Consider the following 25,987-nt stretch of genomic DNA (forward strand, 5'->3'; position numbering starts at 1 on the left):
GGTCAAAGTGTCATCATGTGTAAACATATCTTTTACTCCCTACTTTTCTCATGGGGTGGAAAGGAGTGTGGAATCATTCTATGCTCCCTCTTTGTTGACCTGTAGGGTCAGTCTCCTATCTGTGAGTTTGTCCAGGAGTTTGTATTTAAGAGTGGTTGTATCTAAATGACAATTTGATCTATGCCTGTTGATATCGAGGATTTGGTTTATGGTTCTGAGGTTTGGGAAAGGAGACAAAGCTGAACGATGAGTTATGTCTATGCGGTCTGACTATGTGTGTCTTTGCTATTAAAGGAACTCAGTTGCATTGTAAGGGGACTCTCAGAAAATTCACTGGGGAGACACTGAATTTATCTGAGAGTCACAGGATTGTGATAGAGCTCATATAATTAAAGATGGACTTTTATAACTAACTCTAACTTGTGTGTGTGGTTTGCTCCCATGATTTGGTAAATAGAGGAAATTTCCACGACACCCTGCTGCTATTTTTGTCCTTTGCTTATGGCCTTATAGAGTTGGTTGAGTGCGGTCTTAGTGCCAGCTTCGTTCTGTGGTGGTAAATAGTATGAATAATATAGATGAGAACTCTCTTGGTATATAGTGTGGTCTACAGCTTATCGTAAGGCCCTGGAGGCTGTAGGGGGAACCTGGAATGGAGGATTTAGAAGATACTCAAGGCCCTGGGGGCTGTAGGGGGAACCTGGAATGGAGCATTTAGAAGATACTAAAGGCCCTGGGGGCTGTAGGGGAACCTGGAATGGATTCAGAAGATAAATAAAGGGAAGTGAATGAAATTAAAAACAGAGTGGTTGTGATGTCATTCAGAACAGAATAAAAAACAGGCTACATGATTGAGGAAAATCATTCATTTAATTCTATATGCTACAAAGACAAAAGCAATACCTTACCAGGATGATTCATTGAAAAATAATGGTTTTGCACAAAAACACAATAAAACAAAAGTCCAACATTAGTTTCATGTTTAAGTAAAAGAAAATTATGCTGCACTATTCTAGAGACCAAAATGGGATAATAAAGTAAATAATTGTAACAATTGATTTCTCCTCTCCTGTATGTTTTCTAACTCTGTAACATGTAACGGTATAACATTATACTGAATCTGTAACAATAATGCCTGAACCTCAACACCTATCAGTTGATCTGTATAGACATGAAAAGTGAAGGCATTTACAATGTATCAACCATAATGCTATACAGTATATGACCAGTATATGACTGATGTTAAAGGACAGCTGCTGAATGAATAATACAACACACATTATATTGAAACACATTCCAATCAGAATAATACATGTATCAGTTAATAGATCACATTTGATCAAATGCCACTATTGTTCCAGCAGGTGGAGCTACAATGTAACAACATACAGCATTGTGACTCACAGTTCTATATTAGAATTCCATGAGTTCCATTCTGATGGTTGTTATGGTGATCAGGTGATCTCAGCCTCACTCTTCTTCAACACGATCACCTGTTCAACACAGAAGTAGTTCATCAGTGTGGCCATGTATTTACTTATCCAATACTGAACCACTTAGAAATGTAAATCATATCAGATCAATTACTAGTCAATACTGTGCTACTTAGAATTCTATCAAATTACTTCCAATGGGGCTCCTGCTTATGTCCAGTTCCCCCTTATCAATACCAGGGTTATTTACTAATTATCAATCATTATCAATACCAGGGCTATTTACTCATTTTCAATACCCAGACTATATACTCTTTATCAATACCAGGGCTATTTACTCCTAAATGCATGAATTCATATCAGTTCCATTACATATTATGGTAGAGAATCCTTCCTATTTTCTACTTCTACTAAGAGGTAATATAATATAGTACAAACTGTGTTCTGAATACCATATTGTGGTAGTTGACTCTAATCCATCCTACTTTCTACTTCTACTAAGAGGTAACATAATATAGTACACGCTGTGTTCAGAATACCATATTGTGCCCCTGCAGCTGTTGTGTTGTAAGGTAGAAACTCACCTAATTGGTCTTGGTGGGTCTTCCTGGGTATCCTGGTTTACCCTAAACAGACAATTATCAACACTTAAAACATGGTTCAATCAGAGCTACAGTTATCAACACTTTACAACATGGTTCAATCAGAGCTACAGTTATCAACACTTTACAACATGGTTCAATCAGAGATACAGTTATCAACACTTTACAACATGGTTCAATCAGAGCTACAGTTATCAACACTTTACAACATGGTTCAATCAGAGATACAGTTATCAACACTTTACAACATGGTTCAATCAGAGATACAGTTATCAACACTTTACAACGTGGTTCAATCAGAGCTACAGTTATCAACACTTTAAAACATGACTCTCTCAGTATTGTCAGTCCTTTCTGATTAGGTTCTCACCTTGAGTCCTGCTCCTGCAGCCTTTCACCATCAGTATGATGGTCACCAGCAGGTAGGGAGACCCCACCAGTAGACTACAGAGCAGCCTGGGTAGAGACATGGACAACACTAGGACTGCTGGAGATGGAATGGGAGCTGGAACTGCAGTTGGAGATTGAATTATGTTGGGCATAGAAATAAAATAACAAAATGAAAATATACACACACAAACACACTCACACACATACAGTTGAAGTCGGAAGTTTACATACACCTTAGCCAAATACATTTAAATTCAGTTTTTCACAATTCCTGCCATTTAATCTTTGTAAAAATTACCTATCTTCGGTCAGTTAGAATCACACTTTATTTTAAGAATGTGAAATGTCAGAATAATAGTAGAGAATGATTTATTTCAGCTTTTATTTCTTTCATCACATTCCCAGTGGGTCAGAAGTTTACATACACTCAATTAGTATTTGATAGCATTGCCTTTACATTTTTTTTTTACTTGGGTGAAACGTTTTGTGTAGCCTTCCACAAGCTTGCCACAATAATCAATCAATCAAACAAATGTATTTATATAGCCCTTCTTACATCAGCTGATGTCACAAAGTGCTGTACAGAAACCCGGCCTAAAACACCAAACAGCAAAAAATGCAGGTGTAAAAGCACGTGATCATCAAGCCACCAAGTGACCCAGCCCCAAAGCTAGCCCTGAGCCAGGCACATCTCCCGGCTAGCAATACCTCTTTCTCCATCTGGCCCGGTCCCTTCGTCGACACGGGGCCCCGCCGTACCACTACGACTGGTCTGCAGACGTATTTCCATCCGCTGTGCCTTCAACCGGCCTTTGTCGGACGTCGGCGCAGACACTTCTACTTATCCCGGACTGCTAACTTTAAATGCTGTGTCTCCCACGTGCAACTGTAGTAACAACTATGCCGCGGCTTCCCTGCTCCATCTATTGCTGTTCACTGGACCCTATGATCACTTGGCTACATAGCTGATGCCTGCTGGACTGTTCATTTATCACAGTACTCCACTTTGTTTATTATGTTTATCTGTTATTATGTTTATCTGTCGGCCTCGAACTCAGGCCCTGTGTGTAGTTAACCGACCCCCTACGCCATTTTACCTGTTGTTGTCTTAGCTGATTAGCTGTTGTTGAGAGCATCAGCTCTCCCAATCAACACCTGTGATTGCTTTATGCCATGTATACTGTTGTTTAGGATAGTTATCATTGTATTAGTTTACAGTGGAGCCCCTAGTCCCACTCTACATGCATCAGATTCCTCCTTTGTACCACCTCCCACACATGCGGTGACCTCACCCAGTATAACCAGCACATCCAGAGATGCAACCTCTCTTATCATCACTCAGGGCCTGGGCTTACCTCAACTGTACCCGCACCCCACCATACCCCTGTCTGCGCATTATGCCCTGAATATATTCTACCATGCCCAGAAATCTGCTCCTTTTATTCTTTGTCCCGAACGCACTCGACGACCAGTTCTGATAGCCTTTAGCCGTACGCTCATCCTACTCCTCCTCTGTTCCTCAGGTGATGTGGAGGTTAAGCCAGGCCCTGCGTGTCCCCAGGCTCTCTCATTTGTTGTCTTCTGTAATCGAAAAAGCCTTGGTTTCATGCATGTTAACATCAGAAGCCTCCTCCCTAAGTTTGTTTTACTCACTGCTTTAGCACACTCTGCTAACCCTGATGTCTTTGCCATGTCTGAATCATGGCTTAGGAAAAAAAATCTGAAATTTCCATACCCAACTACAACATTTCAACATAATCGGAAATGTCAATAACCATTTCTCTATGGCTGCCCATGCTTTCCTCCTGGCTACCCCAACTCCGGCCTACAGTCCCCCCCCCCCCCCCCCCCCCCACCCCCCGCAGCTACTTGCCAAAGCCTCCCAGCTTCTCCATCCAAATCCAGATAGCAGATGTTCTGAAAGAGATGCAAAACCTGTACCTGTACAAATAAGCTGGGCTAGACAATCTGGACCCTCTCTTTCTAAAAATATCGCCGCAATTGTTGCAAACCCTATTACCAGCATGTTCAACCTCTTTCATATCGCCCAAGTTCCCTAAATATTGAAAAGCTGCCGTGGCCGTCCCCCTTTTCAAAGGGGGTGACTGTGGGAGCTAATGTAATATAAATAGGTGCAGTTGCTATGCTGAAGTAGAAAGGACATAAGTACATTGGCCAGAGGAAGAGAAGGTGACACCCAGTACATTTGCTCTTTCTGAATAGGGTAACATGCCAAAGATTACATTAAGATGAACGAACATGAGAACATTAGCCAAGGCCAAAAGTACATTTATGACAGCTGGACATATAATCTATGACATAAAGGGGTCATTCCACCATTATAATCTATGACAAAGGGGTCCCGCCACCATTATAATCTATGACATAAATGGGTACCGGCACCATTATAATCTATGACATAAAGGGGTCCCGCCACCATTATAATCTATGACATAAAGGGGTCACGCCACCATTATAATCTGACATAAAGGGGTCCCACCACCATGATAATCTATGACATAAAGGGGTCCCGCCACCATTATAATCTATGACATAAAGGGGTCGCGCCACCATTATAATCTATGACATAAAGGGGTCCCGCCTCCATTATAATCTATGGCATAAAGGGGTCCCGCCACCATTATAATTTGACATAAAGGGGTCCCGCCTCCATTATATTCTATGACATAAAGGGGTCCCGCCACCATTATAATATGACATAAAGGGGTCCCGCCACCATTATAATCTATGACATAAATGGGTTCCGGCACCATTATAATCTATGACATAAAGGGGTCCCGCCACCATTATAATCTATGACATAAAGGGGTCACGCCACCATTATAATCTGACATAAAGGGGTCCCACCACCATGATAATCTATGACATAAAGGGGTCCCGCCACCATTATAATCTATGACATAAAGGGGTCCCACCACCATTATAATCTATGACATAAAGGGGTCCCACCACCATTATAATCTATGACATAAAGGGGTCCCGCCACCATTATAATCTATGACATAAAGGGGTCCCGCCTCCATTATAATCTATGGCATAAAGGGGTCCCGCCACCATTATAATCTGACATAAAGGGGTCCCGCCTCCATTATATTCTATGACATAAAGGGGTCCCACCACCATTATAATCTATGACATAAAGAGGTCCCGCCACCATTATAATATGACATAAAGGTGTCCCGACACCATTATAATCTATGACATAAAGGGGTCCCGCCTCCATTATAATCTATGACATAAATGGGTCCCACCTCCATTATAATCTATGACATAAAGGGGTCCCGCCACCATTATAATCTATGACATAAAGGGGTCCCGCCACCATTATAATCTCTGACATAAAGGGGTCCCGCCACCATTATAATCTATGACATAAATGGGTCCCGCCACCATTATAATCTATGACATAAAGGGGTCCCGCCACCATTATAATCTCACATAAAGGGGTCCCGCCACCATTATAATCTGACATAAAGGGGTCCCGCCACCATTATAATCTATGACATAAAGGGGTCCCGCCTCCATTATAAATTGACATAAAGGGGTCCCGCCACCATTATAATCTATGACATAAATGGGTCCCGCCACCTTTATAATCTGACATAAAGAGGTCCCGCCTCCATTATAATCTATGGCATAAAGGGGTCCCACCACCATTATAATCTATGACATAAAGGGGTCCCGCCACCATTATAATCTATGACATAAATGGGTCCCGCCTCCATTATAATCTATGACATAAAGGGGTCCCGCCACCATTATAATATGACATAAAGGGGTCCCACCTCCATTATAATCTATGACATAAATAGGTCCCGCCTCCATTATAATCTATGACATAAAGGGGTCCCGCAACCATTATAATATGACATAAAGGGGTCCCGCCTCCATTATAATCTATGACATAAAGGGGTCCCGCCACCATTATAATCTGACATAAATGGGTCCCGCCTCCATTATAATCTATGACATAAATGGGTCCCGCCTCCATTATAATCTATGACATAAAGGGGTCCCGCCAACATTATAATCTATGACATAAAGGGGTCCCGCCACCATTATAATCTGACATATAGAGGTCCCGCCTCCATTATAATCTATGACATAAAGGGGTCATGCCACCATTATAATCTATGACATAAAGGGGTCACGCCACAATTATAATCTATGGCATAAAGGGGTCCCGCCTCCATTATAATCTGACATAAAGGGGTCCCGCCACCATTATAATCTGACATAAAGGGGTCCCACCACCATTATAATCTATGACATAAAGGGGTCACGCCACTATTAACAAACAAAGCTGTTTCGCATACAAAATTATATTTAGGGAAAAAATTAACTTTGGCTATCTACCTGGGCGTCTCGTGAGTGAAAACATCCGAAGTTCATCAAAGGTAAACAATTTAATTTGATTGCTTTTCTGATTTCCGTGACAAGGTTGCCTGCTGCTAGCAAGGCATAATGCTATGATAGGCTATGATAAATTCACACAAATGCTTGTCTAGCGTTGGCTGTAAAGCATATTTTGAAAATCTGAGATGACAGGGTGATTAACAAAAGGCTAAGCGGTGTTCCAATATATTTCACTTGTGAGGAATAGGAATATTTTCTTGGAAGATTTATGTCCGTTGAGTTATGCTAATTTGTGTCAGGCGATGATTACGCTCCCGGATCCGGGTTTGAGAGTCACAAGAATTAACTAACCTCCAAACAAGCTTCAATGCCATACAACACTCCTTCCGTGGCCTCCAAAGCCTCCTTCACTAAACTATCCTGAGTAAAACTGACTATCCTACCTATCCTACCGAGCTACAAAATTGCTTCCAACACTCTACTCAGCAAACTGGATGCAGTTTATTACAGTGCCATCCGTTTTGTCACTAAAGCACCTTATACCACCCACCACTGCGACTTGTATGCTCTAGTCTGCTGGCCCTCGCTACATATTTGTCGGCAGACCCACTGGCTCCAGGTCATCTATAAATCTATGCTAGGTAAAGCTCCGCCTTATCTCACCTCACTGGTCACGATAACAACATCCACCCGTAGCACGCGCTCCAGCAGGTATCTCTCACTGGTTATCCCCAAAGCCAACACCTCCTTTGGCCACCTTTCCTTCCAGTTCTCTGCTGCCAGTGACTGGAACGAATTGCAAAAATCACTGAAGCTGGAGACCTATATTTCCCTCACTAACTTTAAACATCAGCTGTCTGAGCAGCTAATTGATCGCTGCAGCTGTACATAGTCCATCTGTAAATAGCCCACCCAATCTACCTACCTCATCCCCATATTGTTTTTATTTACTTTTATGCTCTTTTGCACACCAGTATCTCTACTTGCATATCATCATCTACTCATTTATCACTCCAGTGTTAATCTGCTATATTGTAATTACTTTGCTATTATGGCCTATTTATTGCCTTACCTCCTCACGCCATTTGCACACACTGTATATAGACGTTCTTTTTTCTATTGTGTTATTGACTGTACGCTTGTTTATTCCATGTGTAACTCTGTGTTGTTGTTTGTGTCACACTGCTTTGCTTTATCTTGGCCAGGTCGCCAGGCGGACTAGGGTGCAGCAAGGAGTCATCAGGCCAGGTAGTCCTGAGGCATGGTCCTAGGGCTCAGGTCCTCCGAGAGAGAGAAAGAAAGAAAAAAAAGAGAAAGAGAGAAAAAGAGAGAGAATTAGAGTATACTTAAATTCAAACTGGACACCGGATAAGACAGGAGAAATACTCCAGATAAGTTGGGTGAATTTAGGCCACTTCCTCCTGACAGAGCTCGTGTAACAGAAGCAAGTTTGTAGGCCTCCTTGCTCGCACACGCTTTTTCAGTTCTTCCCATACATTTTCTATAGGATTGAGGTCAGGGCTTTGTGATGGCCACTCCAATACCTAGACTTTGTTGTACTTAAGTCATTTTGCCACAACTTTGGAAGTATGCTTGGGGTCATTGTCCATTTGGAAGACCCATTTGCGACCAAGCTTTAACTTCCTGACTGATATGTTGAGATGATGCTTCAATATATCCACAATTGTCCGTCCTCATGATTACATCTATTTTGTGAAGTGCACCAGGCCCTACTGCAGCAAAGCACCCCCACGACATGAACCTGCCACCCCTTGTGCGTCCCTTGTGATGTTGTTCTTCGGCTTGCAAGCCTCCCCTTTTCCCTCCAAGCATAACGATGGTCATTATTTATGTTTCATCAGACCAGAGGACATTTCTCCAAAAAGTACGATCTTTGTCCCCATGTGCAGTTTCAAACTGTAGTCTGGCTTTTTTATGGCGGTTTTTGAGCAGTGGCTTCTTCTCTACTGAGTGGCCTTTCAGGTTATGTTGATATAGGACTCGTTTTACTGTGGATATAGATACTTTTATACCTGTTTCCTCCAGCATCTTCACAAGGTCCTTTGCTGTTGTTTTGGGATTGATTTTCATTTTTCGCACCAAAGTACATTCATCTCTAGGAGAAAGAACGCGTCTCCTTCCTGAGTTGTACGATGGCTGCGTGATCCCATGGTGTTTAAACTTGCACACTATTGTTTGTACAGACGAACCTGGTACCTTCAGGCGTTTGGAAATTGCTCCCAAGGATGAACCGGAATTTTGGAGTTCTACAATTTCTTTCTGAGGTCTTAAATAATACATTTTTGGTTTTCCCATGATGTCAAGCAAAGAGCCACTGAGTTTGAAGGTAGGCCTTGAAATACATTTTCACAGCTGTCGAAAGAGGAAGACCAAGGTGCAGTACATATGACCATTGAGGAAGACCAAGGTGCAGTACATATGACCATTGAGGAAGACCAAGGTGCAGTACATATGACCATTGAGGAAGACCAAGGTGCAGTACATATGACCATTGAGGAAGACCAAGGTGCAGTACATATGACCATTGAGGAAGACCAAGGTGCAGTACATATGACCATTGAGGAAGACCAAGGTGCAGTACATATGACCATTGAGGAAGACCAAGGTGCAGTACATATGACCATTGAGGAAGACCAAGGTGCAGTACATATGACCATTGAGGAAGACCAAGGTGCAGTACATATGACCATTGAGGAAGACCAAGGTGCAGTACATATGACCATTGAGGAAGACCAGGGTGCAGTACATATGACCATTGAGGAAGACCAAGGTGCAGTACATATGACCATTGAGGAAGACCAAGGTGCAGTACATATGACCATTGAGGAAGACCAAGGTGCAGTACATATGACCATTGAGGAAGACCAAGGTGCAGTACATATGACCATTGAGGAAGACCAAGGTGCAGTACATATGACCATTGAGGAAGACCAAGGTGCAGTACATATGACCATTGAGGAAGACCAGGGTGCAGTACATATGACCATTGAGGAAGACCAAGGTGCAGTACATATGACCATTGAGGAAGACCAAGGTGCAGTACATATGACCATTGAGGAAGACCAAGGTGCAGTACATATGACCATTGAGGAAGACCAAGGTGCAGTACATATGACCATTGAGGAAGACCAAGGTGCAGTACATATGACCATTGAGGAAGACCAAGGTGCAGTACATATGACCATTGAGGAAGACCAAGGTGCAGTACATATGACCATTGAGGAAGACCAAGGTGCAGTACATATGACCATTGAGGAAGACCAAGGTGCAGTACATATGACCATTGAGGAAGACCAAGGTGCAGTACATATGACCATTGAGGAAGACCAAGGTGCAGTACATATGACCATTGAGGAAGACCAAGGTGCAGTACATATGACCATTGAGGAAGACCAAGGTGCAGTACATATGACCATTGAGGAAGACCAAGGTGCAGTACATATGACCATTGAGGAAGACCAAGGTGCAGTACATATGACCATTGAGGAAGACCAAGGTGCAGTACATATGACCATTGAGGAAGACCAAGGTGCAGTACATATGACCATTGAGGAAGACCAAGGTGCAGTACATATGACCATTGAGGAAGACCAAGGTGCAGTACATATGACCATTGAGGAAGACCAAGGTGCAGTACATATGACCATTGAGGAAGACCAAGGTGCAGTACATATGACCATTGAGGAAGACCAAGGTGCAGTACATATGACCATTGAGGAAGACCAAGGTGCAGTACATATGACCATTGAGGAAGTTTACAACTAATGATTGAAGGGAGTACACTGGAATTATCATTATTATTAGGGTGGGAAAAAGGGCTGCCTAAGTATGGTTCCCAATCAGAGACAACGATAGTCAGCTGTCCCTGATTGAGAACCATACCTGGCCAAAACAAAGAAATACAAAACATAGAAAATGGAACATAGAATGCCCACCCAAATCCAACCCTGACCAAACCAAAATAGAGACATAAAAACCTCTAAGGTCAGGGCGTGACATACACCTCCAATTGACTCACATGATGGCAATTCACCTATCAGAAAGCAGTCTTAGTGTATGTAAACTTAGTGTATGTAAACTTCTTACCCACTGGAATTGTGATATAGTGAATTATAAGTGAAACAATCTTTCCGTAAACAGTTGTTGGAAAAATTACTGGTGTCATGCACAAAGTAGATGTCCTAACCGACTTGCCAAACCTGTAGTTTGTTAAGAACATATTTGTTGAGTGGTTGAAAAACGAGTTTCAATGACTCCAACCTTAGTGTATGTAAACTTCCGACTTCAACTGTATATATACTGCACTGTACATGAACACAGATTTAGTATTCTGTTTGTGAATGTAAAATGTTCAGTATATTTTCATGGTTAGTTCTTCTGTTCATAATGTAAATGTTCAGTATATTTTCATGGTTAGTTCTTCTGTTCATAATGTAAATGTTCAGTATATTTCCATGGTTAGTTCTTCTGTTCATAATGTAAATGTTCAGTATATTTCCATGGTTAGTTCTTCTGTTCATAATGTAAATGTTCAGTATATTTCCATGGTTAGTTCTTCTGTTCATAATGTAAATGTTCAGTATATTTCCATGGTTAGTTCTTCTGTTCATAATGTTCAGTATATTTCCATGGTTAGTTCTTCTGTTCATAATGTAAATGTTCAGTATATTTTCATGGTTAGTTCTTCTGTTCATAATGTAAATGTTCAGTATATTTTCATGGTTAGTTCTTCTGTTCATAATGTAAATGTTCAGTATATTTTCATGGTTAGTTACAGCCAATACAGTGTCAGACATGTTACTACCACGTCAGTACATATTGAAGCATTAAGGCCAGAGGAGGTGTGTTATAGGGCCAATATAGTACATATTGAAGCATTAAGGCCAGAGGAGGTGTGTTATAGGGCCAATATAGTACATATTGAAGCATTAAGGCCAGAGGAGGTGTGTTATAGGGCCAATATAGTACATATTGAAGCATTAAGGCCAGAGGAGGTGTGTTATAGGGCCAATATAGTACATATTGAAGCATTAAGGCCAGAGGAGGTGTGTTATAGGGCCAATATAGTACATATTGAAGCATTAAGGCCAGAGGAGGTGTGTTATAGGGCCAACATAGTACATATTGAAGCATTAAGGCCAGAGGAGGTGTGTTATAGGGCCAATATAGTACATATTGAAGCATTAAGGCCAGAGGAGGTGTGTTATAGGGCCAATATAGTACATATTGAAGCATTAAGGCCAGAGGAGGTGTGTTACAGGGCCAATATAGTACATATTGAAGCATTAAGGCCAGAGGAGGTGTGTTATAGGGCCAATATAGTACATATTGAAGCATTAAGGCCAGAGGAGGTGTGTTATAGGGCCAATATAGTACATATTGAAGCATTAAGGCCAGAGGAGGTGTGTTATAGGGCCAATATAGTACATATTGAAGCATTAAGGCCAGAGGAGTTGTGTTATAGGGCCAATATAGTACATATTGAAGCATTAAGGCCAGAGGAGTTGTGTTATAGGGCCAATATAGTACATATTGAAGCATTAAGGCCAGAGGAGTTGTGTTATAGGGCCAATATAGTACATATTGAAGTTACAGGTGTTTTACAGTATAGTACAGCCAATATACCAACATACTGATCTTATGCATCGCCACAAACCACTGAGGTGCTTTATTATAAACTGGTTACCAACCAGTAAAAATACATGTTTTACCGTGTACCGTGATATACAACGGCTTCCAAGCCAATCAGCATTGAGGGCTGGAACCACCCAGCTTGTAGGGTTTAGCACCTCTTAACAGTGTAAAGAAGAACCACCCAGCTTATAGGTTTTAGCACCTCTTAACAGTGTAAAGAAGAACCACCCAGTTTATAATGCAGGTTTCAGCACCTCTTAACAGTGTAGAGAAGAACCACCCAGTTTATAATGCAGGTTTCAGCACCTCTTAACAGTGTAGAGAAGAACCACCCAGTTTATAATGCAGGTTTCAGCACCTCTTAACAGTGTAAAGAAGAACCACCCAGTTTATAATGCAGGTTTCAGCACCTCTTAACAGTGTAAAGAAGAACCACCCAGTTTATAAGGCAGGTTTCAGCACCTCTTAACAGTGTAAAGAAGAACCACCCAGTTTATAAGGCAGGTTTCAGCACCTCTTAACAGTGTAAAGAATAACCAGATAATCTGAATGTCAAGGTTTCTCATATTCTCACCTGTCACAGTCATCCAGCTCTCTGGTGATTCTCCTTCAGAGTTGGTACACTTGTAGAGTCCTTCATCTGACTTGGATACTGCAGGGATGGTCATCTCTCCTGTAGTCTCAGTCCTGATCAGGGATCCATCTTTGTAGAAATCAGCTGTGAGGTTAGAGAGAGTTCCCTGATATCTGCAGCTCAGAGTCACAGAATCTCTCTCAGTCACAGGAAGGGCAGGGCTCTCCAGGATCACAGCACCAGCTGTATATAATATATAAACATCATATATAACCAGGTCTCTCCAGGATCACAGCACCATCTGTATATAATATATAAACATCATATATAAACAGGTCTCTCCAGGATCACAGCACCAGCTGTATATAATATATAAACAGGTCTCTCCAGGATCACAGCTCCAGCTGTATATAATATCTTAACAGGTCTCTCCAGGATCACAGCACCAGATGTATATAATATATAAACAGGTCTCTCCAGGATCACAGCACCAGCTGTACATAATATCTTAACAGGTCTCTCCAGGATCACAGCACCAGCTGTACATAATATCTTAACAGGTCTCTCCAGGATCACAGCTCCAGCTGTATATAATATCTTAACAGGTCTCTCCAGGATCACAGCTCCAGCTGTATATAATATATAAACAGGTCTCTCCAGGATCACAGCTCCAGCTGTATATAATATATAAACATCATATATAAACAGGTCTCTCCAGGATCACAGCTCCAGCTGTATATAATATATAAACATCATATATTAACATAACATCAGCTATCTGAAACCAGATGAACCACTAAACACTATAATGTTAGTAGATGGTGTTTGTGGACATACCAGGTACTGTGATGTTGACAACATTGCTGTGTTCTCCAGACCCAGACTCACACCAGTACACTCCACTGTCTGATGGTATTAGCAATACGATGCATGAAGACCCTTGTTGTTTTCCCCACTCAGTATTACACTCTGAAACATTCCCTCTCTCTGCGTTCCTCATCACTCTCCATCCAGCAGAGTTCCCCTGATCCTCACAGCTCAGAGAGAAAGACTCATATTTAAAGAACTGAGATCTGTCAGGACTGACACTCAGATAGGCAGGAAGAGAGATATCTGAGAAAGAGAGCAAGAGAGAGGGATAGAGAGCGAGGAAGAGATTGAGAGGAGGGAGAGAGAGAGATAAGGTCATGAGAAGATGACATTCTGACTCTTTCGGCATAAAAATAAATGTTTTGTCACACCCGATATACCATGGCTTCCAGCCAATCAGCATTCAGGGCTGGAACCACCCAATTTATAATGCAGGTTTCAGCACTACTTAAAAGTGTTAAATAAGCCCCTTTCAAAAAATATAGAACTAGGAACAGATATAGCCCTTGGTTCACCCCAGACTTGAATGCCCTTGACCAGCACAAAAACATCCTGTGGCGTTCTGCATTAGCATCGAATAGGCCCCGCAATATGCAACCTTTCAGGGAACTCAGGAACCAATATACTCAGTCAGATAGGAAAGCTAAGGTTAGCTTTTTCAAACAGAACTTTTAAAGCCTATAACTCTGTTGTGACAGAATCAGAATTCTTTAGGAAACATTGATTGATGTTTTTATCAATGTTCATAAGTATGCTTATGTGGGAAAAGTTACTTGGGCCCCAGAGAGGGGAGAGGTCAGGCTTGTCTTCTTATGGGAATGTGTCTGTAACTCTGAGGTTGCCCTTATCTTGATCTAGTATATGACCTAAGAGGCTCACTGTCTCGGTGAGCTTGTCCAGGAGGAGGTGTATTTGAGATGGGAGTATCTAGAATTGACAATTGATATATGCCATTGTATGAGGTAATGTTTTGGTCCTAAGTGGTACCAAGGACGAGATAAGAACTTCGTTTAGGAGACCAAACTGAACAATAATTTATAGCTAATGCTGTCTGGCTATGGGATACTCCTCTCAAGTAAAGTCTTCCTTTGTAATGTTCCTAAGATCTGTTATTCGTCATGTGAGTTGAGATGGGTGTGTCTTGGCTATAAATGATACTAAGAACTATTTGGTAAGCACTCTCAGAGAATTCATTTATAGACACTGAATTGATCTGCGAGTCACAAGGCGATGGTGAAGCTCATATAATTAAAGATGGACTTTATGATAACTCTGACTTGTGTGTGGTTTGCTCTCTCATGATTTGGTAATACAGGAAATTTCCACGACAACTCATATTAATACATTGAATGAGTCCTTTACTACTATAACTCATATTAATAGATTGATTGTCTCCCTGCCTCACCCTTGCCTCCTTCAACTAGGCTGCTGTGGTCAGAGAGAGGTTGTAAATTCCTGAGAAGACCCTGCCACATGGCCACATAGTATAAGAGGCAGAGTAAATGTTCATGGAACACAAAGGAATTTCTTCCACCTCACAGAACTTGAGGTACGAACAAATTTCATGTTCCGGAGAAAGTATAAAAGATCGGTGAAGAATCCAGCTACGAACTGGTCCGTTTGTTACAACTTGTGGAAGATCATGGGGGACGGTGTGGCCACATTACCATAACGCTGTTTATATAATAGCCTCAGATATGAGGTTTACATCTACTTGTTGTATAATATGAATGAGTGAGTATGATACTGTTTGTAAAATTGTGTAATATGATTTTGGGCTGTTTAATGAATGAAAATATAAATTCCCTTTTGATTTGAACTAAATCAGAGGACCGCCCCTGAGCCCAGTTAGGGTCAGGTGTCCTGGGACCGACCCTTTTCTGCAATTGCGAATAAAACCCAACTTTGAGAAATTATCACCAGACCATGTTTCTCTCAATCACGGGAGGATAAAGATTGTAGACCATTGCTGAATCTTTTAACCATACCCCGTGGTTAAAATCTTAGACTATCAATACCGACAGAATAAGAACAAGTCTTTGATGTTAATTATTAACAACAACCGCCGAAACATCCATCTATAACAAATGAATGTCACTCTGAACTATCCACTCTAACCGAGAGAGAGAGAGAGAGAGAGAGAGAGAGAGAGAGAGAGAGAGAGAGAGAGAGAGAGAGAGAGAGTCTCCAACAGAAACAAACTTATCAACAAACGTATCAACAGCAAATGAGACGACACACTGAGCGTAAATATATATATTGAATGCAATTGTTCCCGAATGAGTGAGCGTTCATGTGCAAAGGATTAGCAATTCAATTGTTATAATTAACTCTGTAGTGACTTCTCATGTGTAAAGGATTAGCATTTCAATTGTTATAATTATTATCTCTGAAGTGACTTCTTAGTCGACCCCACTTCCCTTTTGTCTAACAAGCCGCCATGCCGGTTTAGCCCACTAGGGTACATTCCCCTATCATTTCTTGTAACCATATTTACCTTGTTTGTGTGTTTATGCATTTCTGTGAATTACTTAGATAGTAATAAATAAATTATTTAAGACAATTGCTCTATGGATGACTCAAAATGAAGACTGGGTTCATGCAGATAACCAAACAATTTACGATGTTTGGAATGAGACTAACGTGAGGTAAAGTAAATAATTCACTAATCAGAAGACTATTTAATCAGATATAAAATATCTGAAAAGTTATTTTAGGAAATGATAACTTTGTAATCTGAATACTTTCCTTGGTGTCCCCTATTTCCAAGTTAATTACAGTTACACGATTAATTACTTTGATCGCGTTATACTAATTACAGGGAATCTTTGATAAAACTATGTCTTCAATTTAATGACATGACACATTGAATGTGTCCTGTACTACTATAGTAAATACATTAAATATGTCATTTACTGATATAGACTATAACTAATATTAGTACATTGAATGTCTCCTTTACTACAATAGATTATATCTCATATTAATACTTTGATTGACTCTTTTACTATTATAATCTATGGATCATATTTATACATTGAAAAACGACTTGTCTACTATAACTCATAATAACACATTGAATGCCTCCTTTAGTACTATATCTCATATTAATACAGTGAATGTCTCCTTTACTACTATAGTCTATAACTCATATTAATCCTTTGATTGACTTTTTTACTACTATAGTCTACAACTCATATCAATACACTGAATGTCTCCTTTACTACTATAACTCATAGAAATATGTTGAATGTATCCGTTACTAGTATAGTCTATTACTCATATTAATACATTGAATGTTGACTTTACTACAATAGTGTGTATGACAAGGACAAAACAAATGGAAAATGAAAAGCGGATCGGCGATGGCTAGAAGGCCAGTGACGTCGACCACCGTCCGAACAAGGAGAGGGACCGAATTCGGTGGAAGTCGTGACAATTTGCTATTGTAAAAGTTAGCAACACCTCCGCCTTTGCAGGATGCGCGCTGGATATGGTCACTAGTGTAACCAGGAGGTGAGGCCTCATTTAACACAGTCAATTCATCAGGCTTAAGCCATGTTTCAGTCAGGCCAATCACATCAAGATTATGATCAGTGATTAGTTCATTGACAGTAACTGCCTTGGAAGTGAGGGATCTAACATTAAGTAGCCCTATTTTGAGATGTGAGATGTCACAATCTCTTTCAATAATGACAGGAATGGAGGAGGTCTTTATTCCAGTGAGATTGCTAAGGCGAACACCGCCATGTTTAGTTTTGCCCAACCTAGATCGAGGCACAGACACGGTCTCAATGGGGATAGCTGAGCTGACTACACTGACTGTGCTAGTGGCAGACAGCCTGCTACCTGGACTGCACCCTATATCTTTGTAGAGCTAGAGGAGTTAAAGCCCTGTCTATGTTCATAGATAAGATGAAACAATGACTGATCAATGACCCAAGACCAGCTCAGTTAATCCCTACCATTGTGACAATGTCATAATGCTGCATCAAATGTACATTATCCTAGGAGCGTTGGCAGACACATTGTAAGTAACTTAAATGATGTCCCCTTCATATCCCTGAATGTTGATCCTACAGCTTACAGTTGGCTCCTCTCCACTGTAACTATTCCCTAGGTCGTTGCTGTAAAATGAGAATGTATTCACAGTCAACTTACCTGGTAAAATAACTGTAAAATAAAAAATAAAAAATAAAATGGTATGCAGTAATCATGAGCCAATGAACCAGAGATACACTGAGCCCCGGTACATCCAACCTTCCAGGGAAAACTGCACGGGAATTAAATCATCACTGAGCCCCAGTAGGAAGACCACTTTTTGCAGCTCCAATATAAACAACATGTCTAATTCTGATAAGCTTCCCAGTAAAGCAGTAAAAACAATTAAGCAACCCAGAAAAATAATGGATTGACTTAGATAATACCTTTGATGATACAGTGGTAGCAATACATGGTTATAACATCTACAGAAAAGACAGAAATGCCAACGGGGACGGTTTGCTGTTTATATTCAGAACCACATTCCTGTAAAGTTTAGAGAATATCTAATGTTAAATACTGTTGAAGTAATATGGCTACAGGTTAATCTGTCTCACCTAAAGCCCATTCTGGTGGGAAGCTGCTATAGACCATCAAGCGCAGTCAGTCAGTATATGTGGGAAATGCTTGAAATGTATTTCACATCAACAGAGAAGTATTGTCACGACTCCCACCGAAGGTGGCTCCCCCGCCTGTTCGGGTGGCGCTCGGCGGTTGTCGTCGCCGGTCTACTAACCGATCCATTTTTCCTTTTCTGTTTGTTTGGTCTTATTGGTTGCACCTGTCTCTTATTTTGTTTCTTGATTCATGTCTATTTAAGTCTGTTAGGCCCGCCTATTTTTGTGCGTGATTGTTTTCTGTTAGTCAGAGTGTACGTGTTTGTGTTCCTGTCCGTTTGTGTCCTGTGTTGGGTCGGACTATTTTTCTGTATATTTATCGCCTATTGTTTTTGGGCGTTTGGGATTCCAAATTAAGTCGGTTTCCCCAGTATCCTCTGCTCGCTGCAATTGACTCTGCACACACCACTCTAGGCAAGTATATTTTCTGGGTGATTTAAATATTGTCTGGCTCTCATCAAGCTGCCCACTCAAGAAAAAACTTCAAACTGTAACCAGTGCCTGTAACCTGGTACACCCAACCTTCCAGGGAAAACTGCACGGGAATTAAATCATCAACGTCTATTGCTGCAGAAATGTGCTTTAAAGCAGTATCCAGATCCAAAGGATGTATTGATCACAATATAGTGGCCATATATAGGAAAAGCAAAGTTCCAAAGGCTGGGCCTAATATAGTGTATAAGAGGTCATACAAGAGGTTATGTAATGATTCATATATTGACGATGTAAAGAATATTTCCTGGTCTGTGGTGTGCAATGAGGATCAACCAGACGCTGCACTTGACGCATTTATGAAATTGCTTATTCCAGCTATTAATAAGCATGCACCGATTAAGAAAATGACTGTAAAAACTGTTAAATCCCCTTGGATTGATGAGGAATTCAAAAATTTTATGGTTGAGAGGGATGAGACAAAAGGCATGACAAATAAATCTGGCAGCCCAACTGATTGGCAAACATACTGCAAATTAAGAAATCATGTGACTAATATAAACACAAATAAATGATAAAATAATTATATACTAAAAAGCTTTGGAGCCATCATGACATCACAATACCCCATCATGACATCACAATACCCCATAATGACATCACAATACCCCATAATGACATCACAATACCTTAAATACATTTTTGGGAAAAAGGCAAACTCAGCTCCATCATTCATTGAATCATTCATCACTAAACCAACTGATATTGCCAACTACTTCACTTTTGTCAGCTACAGTTATCAACACTTTACAACATGGTTCAATCAGAGATACAGTAATCAACACTTTACAACATGGTTCAATCAGAGATACAGTTATCAACACTTTACAACATGGTTCAATCAGAGCTACAGTTATCAACACTTTACAACATGGTTCAATCAGAGCTACAGTTATCAACACTTTACAACATGGTTCAATCAGAGCTAAAGTTATCAACACTTTACAACATGGTTCAATCAGAGATACAGTTATCAACACTTTACAACATGGTTCAATCAGAGATACAGTTATCAACACTTTACAACATGGTTCAATCAGAGCTACAGTTATCAACACTTTACAACATGGTTCAATCAGAGCTACAGTTATCAACACTTTACAACATGGTTCAATCAGAGATACAGTTATCAACACTTTACAACATGGTTCAATCAGAGCAACAGTTATCAACACTTTACAACATGGTTCAATCAGAGCTACAGTTATCAACACTTTACAACATGGTTCAATCAGAGATACAGTAATCAACACTTTACAACATGGTTCAATCAGAGATACAGTTATCAACACTTTACAACATGGTTCAATCAGAGCTACAGTTATCAACACTTAACAACATGGTTCAATCAGAGATACAGTAATCAACACTTTACAACATGGTTCAATCAGAGATACAGTTATCAACACTTTACAACATGGTTCAATCAGAGATACAGTAATCAACACATTACAACATGGTTCAATCAGAGCTACAGTTATCAACACTTTACAACATGGTTCAATCAGAGATACAGTTATCAACACTTTACAACATGGTTCAATCAGAGATACAGTTATCAACACTTTACAACATGGTTCAATCAGAGATACAGTTATCAACACTTTACAACATGGTTCAATCAGAGATACAGTTATCAACACTTTACAACATGGTTCAATCAGAGCTACAGTTATCAACACTTTACAACATGGTTCAATCAGAGCTTCTTAGGGCTAGTGGGACAACTTCTGGTGAAACTGGAGCAATTCAAGTCAATAATCGTAAAATTGATGGATTTTTAACATTTAGGTACATATACGTGTCTTGTTGAAAGATTCTTCTTCATCTATCTCTGATTAACAGTAGCTATTACAGCAAAAGCATGCCATGCGATTGTTTGAAACTTTGTTTCAACAAGTCAAAATATGTTTCTATACACTCCTCAGATACCCTAAAATATAATCAAACTATCTTATGGAAAGAAGTATGTTCAATAGGAAACCGATTTTAGCAGGTGCCTTCATAGTACGAATTTCCAAGACTGTGTCCCTGTGCTAAAACTTAGATTTCTTCTTAGTTTTTGAAGTTACAAGCCTAAAACCTTGAACATAGACTTCTGACACCCTGTGGAAGCCATAGGAATTGCATCCAGAGAGCTAATCTTTAAAATTAGGATGGTCTCTCAATTTGTTTTTATTCTGGATGGTTTTTCTTTGGATTTTCTCCAACCAATCTATTGTGTTATAGTCGCCTACATTATTTTAACATTTCTACAAACTTCAACTTCAAAGTGTTTTCTTTCAATGGTACCAATTATATTTATATATATTATATATTATTATTATATATTATTAGCATATCCTGGCTTCAGGGCCTGAGAACCAGGCAGATTACTTTGGGCACGTCATGCAGGCGAAATTGAGAAAAAAGGGGCCTAGCCCTAAGAAACTTTAATTGGCAAGATAGGCAAACTTAGTTATGATATGCCAGCAACAAATGCTGACACTACACATCCAATTATCTGACCAAATTATGAAAGAACAAGAATTGTGCTTTGAATTCCGTATGTCAGTGTGAAATTATTGTTGTCTATCAACAAGCCACCGGGTTCTGACAACTTGGATGGGAAATAACTGACTGTAATAGCGGATGAATTTGCCACATCTTTAATTTAAACCTACTAGAGAGCGTTTGCCCTCAGGCCTGGAGAGAAGCTAAAGTCATTCCTAAGAATAGTAAAGCCCCCTTTACTGGCTCAAATAGCTGACCAGTCAGCCTAATACCAAACCTTAGCAAACTTCTGGAAAAAAATTGTGGTCGACCAGATACAATGATATTGTACAGCAAATTGACAACAGACTTAGAGGGAAGGGCACTCAACAAGCACAGTACTTACACAAATAACTGATGATTGGCTGAGAGAGAGAAATATAGAGAAATGTTACTATTATAGAACAGGTGATGAATATAGAGAAATGTACTCACCTCCACCTTGTCCGAGGCTACAGTATACCAGTGTACTCAACAGCACTGAAACACACAGTGAGAACTATCACTATGGTACATGATGTAAACACTGAAACACACAGAGAGAACTATCACTATGGTACATGATGTAAACACTGAAACACACAGAGACAACTATTACTATGGTACATGATGTAAACACTGAAACACACAGAGAGAACTATCACTATGGTACATGATGTAAACACTGAAACACACAGAGAGAACTATCACTATGGTACATGATGGAAACACTGAAACACACAGAGAGAACTATCACTATGGTACATGATGTAAACACTGAAACACACAGAGATAACTATCACTATGGTACATGATGTAAACACTGAAACACACAGAGAGAACTATCACTATGGTACATGATGTAAACACTGAAACGCACAGAGAGAACTATCACTATGGTACATGATACACGCAGTCAGTCAGGAAAGCTAAGGCCAGCTTCTTCAGGCAGAAGTTTGCATCCTGTAGCTCCAACTCCAAAAAGTTCTGGGACACCGTGAAGTCCATGGAGAACAAGAGCACCTCCTCCCAGCTGCCCACTGCACTGAGGCTAGGTAACACGGTCACCACTGATAAATCCATGATTATCGAAAACTTCAATAAGCATTTCTCAACGGCTGGCCATGCCTTCCGCCTGGCTACTTCAACCTCGGCCAACAGCTCCGCCCCCCCCGCAGCTCCTCGCCCAAGCCTCTCCAGGTTCTCCTTTACCCAAATCCAAATAGCAGATGTTCTGAAAGAGCTGCAAAACCTGGCCCCGTACAAATCAGCTGGGCTTGACAATCTGGACCCTCTATTTCTGAAACTATCTGCCACCATTGTCGCAACCCCTATTACCAGCCTGTTCAACCTCTCTTTCATATCGTCTGAGATCCCCAAGGATTGGAAAGCTGCCGCAGTCATCCCCCTCTTCAAAGGCGGGAGACACCCTGGACCCAAACTGTTACAGACCTATATCCATCCTGCCCTGCCTATCTAAGGTCTTCGAAAGCCAAGTCAACAAACAGGTCACTGACCATCTCGAATCCCACCGCACCTTCTCCGCTGTGCAATCTGGTTTCCGAGCCGGTCATGGGTGCACCTCAGCCACACTCAAGGTACTCAACGATATCATAACCGCCATCGATAAAAGACAGTACTGTGCAGCCATCTTCATCGACCTTGCCAAGGCTTTCGACTCTGTCAATCACCATATTCTTATCGGCAGACTCAGGAACCTCGGTTTTTCGGATGACTGCCTTGCCTGGTTCACCAATTACTTTGCAGACAGAGTTCAGTGCGTCAAATCGGAGGGCATGCTGTCTGGTCCTCTGGCAGTCTCTATGGGGGTGCCACAGGGTTCAATTCTCGGGCCGACTCTTTTCTCTGTGTATATCAATGATGTTGCTCTTGCTGCGGGCGATTCCCTGATCCACCTCTACGCAGACGACACCATTCTATATACCTTCGGCCCGTCTTTGGACACTGTGCTATCTAACCTCCAAACAAGCTTCAATGCCATACAACACTCCTTCCGTGGCCTCCAACTGCTCTTAAACGCTAGTAAAACCAAATGCATGCTTTTCAACCGGTCGCTGCCTGCACCCGCATGCCCGACTAGTATCACCACCCTGGATGGTTCCGACCTAGAATATGTGGACGTCTATAAGTACCTAGGTGTCTGGCTAGACTGCAAACGCTCCTTCCAGACTCATATCAAAATAAGGTAAGATTAGGGAGTTCAGGCAATAAATAGGTCGTAGTGTCTAAGTAATTACAGTTTAGCAAGTAAACACTGGAGTGATAGATGTGCAGAAGATGCAAGTAGTGATACTGAGGTGCAAAGGAGCAAAACAATTAAAAATAACAATATGAGGATGAGGTAGTTGGATGGGTTATTCACAGATGGGCTACTTACAGGTACAGTGATCAGTGAGCTGCTCTGACAGCTGATGCTTAAAGGTTATTGCTACCGGTGGGTGTTGCTATGGTGACCAGTGAGCTGATATAAGGCGGGGCTTTACCTAGCAAAGACATAGATTATCTGGAGCCAGTGGGTTTGGCAACGAATATGAAGCGAGGGCCGGCCAACGAGAGCATACAGGTCGCAGTGGGGGGTAGTAATATGGGACTTTGGTGACAAAACGGATGGCACTGTGATAGACTGCATCCAAATTACTGAGTAGAGTGCTGGAGGCTATTTTATAAATGACATCACCGAAGTCAAGGATCGATAGGATAGTCAGTTTTACGAGGGTATGTTTGGCAGCATGAGTGAAGGAGACTTTGTTGCGATATAGCAATATTAAACTATACAGATATTAAACTATACAGATATTAAACCATACAGATATTAAACTATGTAGATATTAAACTATATAGATATGAAACTATATAGATATTAAACCATACAGATATTAAACCATATAGATATGAAACTATATAGATATTAAACTATATAGATATTAAACTATATAGATATTAAACCATATAGATATTAAACCATATAGATATTAAACCATATAGATATGAAACTATATAGAGATTAAACTATATAGATATTAAACTATATAGATATGAAACCATATAGATATTAAACTATATAGATATTAAACTATATAGATATTAAACCATATAGATATTAAACCATATAGATATGAAACTATATAGAGATTAAACTATATAGATATTAAACTATATAGATATTAAACCATATAGATATTAAACCATATAGATATGAAACTATATAGAGATTAAACTATATAGATATTAAACTATATAGATATGAAACCATATAGATATTAAACTATATAGATATTAAACTATATAGATATTAAACCATATAGATATTAAACTATACAGATAATATATAGATGTTCCATCTCACCTGCCGAAACACACACACACACACACACACACACACACACACACACACACACACACACACACACACACACACACACACACACACACACACACACACACACACACACACACACACACACACACACACAGGGAGAGAGAGTACTTACAGAGCTGCCAGCAGAGCAGTGTGAGTTTCATCCTGTCTTGATGCTAAGTGAGACTGTGATCTCCAGTTGTAGACTTATAGACCCTCCTCCTCCTTCATGTTCTGACCACACACACAAGGCCCTGCTGACGACGCGGTGAAACAGAGGAAGAGACAGTCAATTATTTAGTCTATACTTCCTCTACTACTGTATATTTCTTCATTGTCACTCCTCCCACCATCAATGGAACTAGGGTCATATCCATTAAAGCAAACCATTCCCATGTGCTCAACTGTGTTATTCTGAGAAGATTGACCTCTAACCCCTATTATGAGTTAATACTGAGAGGATTGAGGATTGATGCATCCTGATGTCTTTGCTTGCTGGTTCAGTAGGGGCCCCCAGAGACGACTGCAGGTCTTGACTGGTGGTCTAGCAGTCATCAACCATCTTCTGGTAGACAGACCGCTCACTCTGAACAAGTGCTTGCTTTCTTTTTGATGGGAGACATTAGACCGTTCGTCTGGTATGACTGGTGGAGGAGAGTCAGGTGTGTTCTACAGGTCATTCTGATGGGAGGCATTAGACCATTCTCCTTGTATGACTGGTGAGGAGAGTCAGGTGTGTTCTACAGGTCATTCTGATGGGAGACATTAGACCATTCGTCTGGTATGACTGGTGGAGGAGAGTCAGGTGTGTTCTACAGGTCATTCTGATGGGAGGCATTAGACCATTCTCCTTGTATGACTGGTGAGGAGAGTCAGGTGTGTTCTACAGGTCATTCTGATGGGAGGCATTAGACCATTCTCCTTGTATGACTGGTGGAGGAGAGTCAGGTGTGTTCTACAGGTCATTCTGATGGGAGGCATTAGACCATTCTCCTTGAATGACTGGTGAGGAGAGTCAGGTGTGTTCTACAGGTCATTCTGATGGG

The 25,987-nt window shown here is 40.7% G+C and overlaps 2 protein-coding genes across 4 annotated transcripts in view; one reads left to right on the plus strand and one right to left on the minus strand.

The window, feature by feature from the left end:
- The window catches only part of LOC109882059 (Fc receptor-like protein 5), a 305,344-nt gene that overhangs the window by 221,521 nt on the left and 57,836 nt on the right, over nucleotides 1-25,987 (plus strand). The gene's annotated exons all lie outside the window — the stretch shown is intronic.
- On the minus strand, nucleotides 852-25,152 carry LOC109886498 (Fc receptor-like protein 2). The gene is made up of 7 exons (XM_031791571.1): nucleotides 25,075-25,152; nucleotides 22,019-22,063; nucleotides 13,869-14,144; nucleotides 13,032-13,274; nucleotides 2,406-2,546; nucleotides 2,018-2,059; nucleotides 852-1,493 (listed from the first exon to the last, which is right to left on the minus strand). Exons 1-6 carry the CDS (start codon nucleotides 25,103-25,105, stop codon nucleotides 2,055-2,057), a joined length of 741 nt encoding a protein of 246 aa, XP_031647431.1. The 5' UTR covers nucleotides 25,106-25,152; the 3' UTR covers nucleotides 852-1,493; nucleotides 2,018-2,054.

This window comes from Oncorhynchus kisutch, linkage group LG16 (assembly GCF_002021735.2).
Source record: "Oncorhynchus kisutch isolate 150728-3 linkage group LG16, Okis_V2, whole genome shotgun sequence".
Lineage (NCBI taxonomy): Eukaryota > Metazoa > Chordata > Actinopteri > Salmoniformes > Salmonidae > Oncorhynchus > Oncorhynchus kisutch.

Excerpts from the sequence above, each read along its gene's own strand:
- LOC109886498 (XM_031791571.1), bottom strand. The coding sequence starts at position 25,105 with ATGAAACTCACACTGCTCTGCTGGCAGCTCT. Across the intron at positions 22,064-25,074 it reads ACTGCTCTGCTGGCAGCTCT|TGCTGTTGAGTACACTGGTA; the intron begins GTAAGTACTCTC and ends TGTGTGTTTCAG. Across the intron at positions 13,275-13,868 it reads TGTCAACATCACAGTACCTG|CTGGTGCTGTGATCCTGGAG; the intron begins GTATGTCCACAA and ends TATTATATACAG.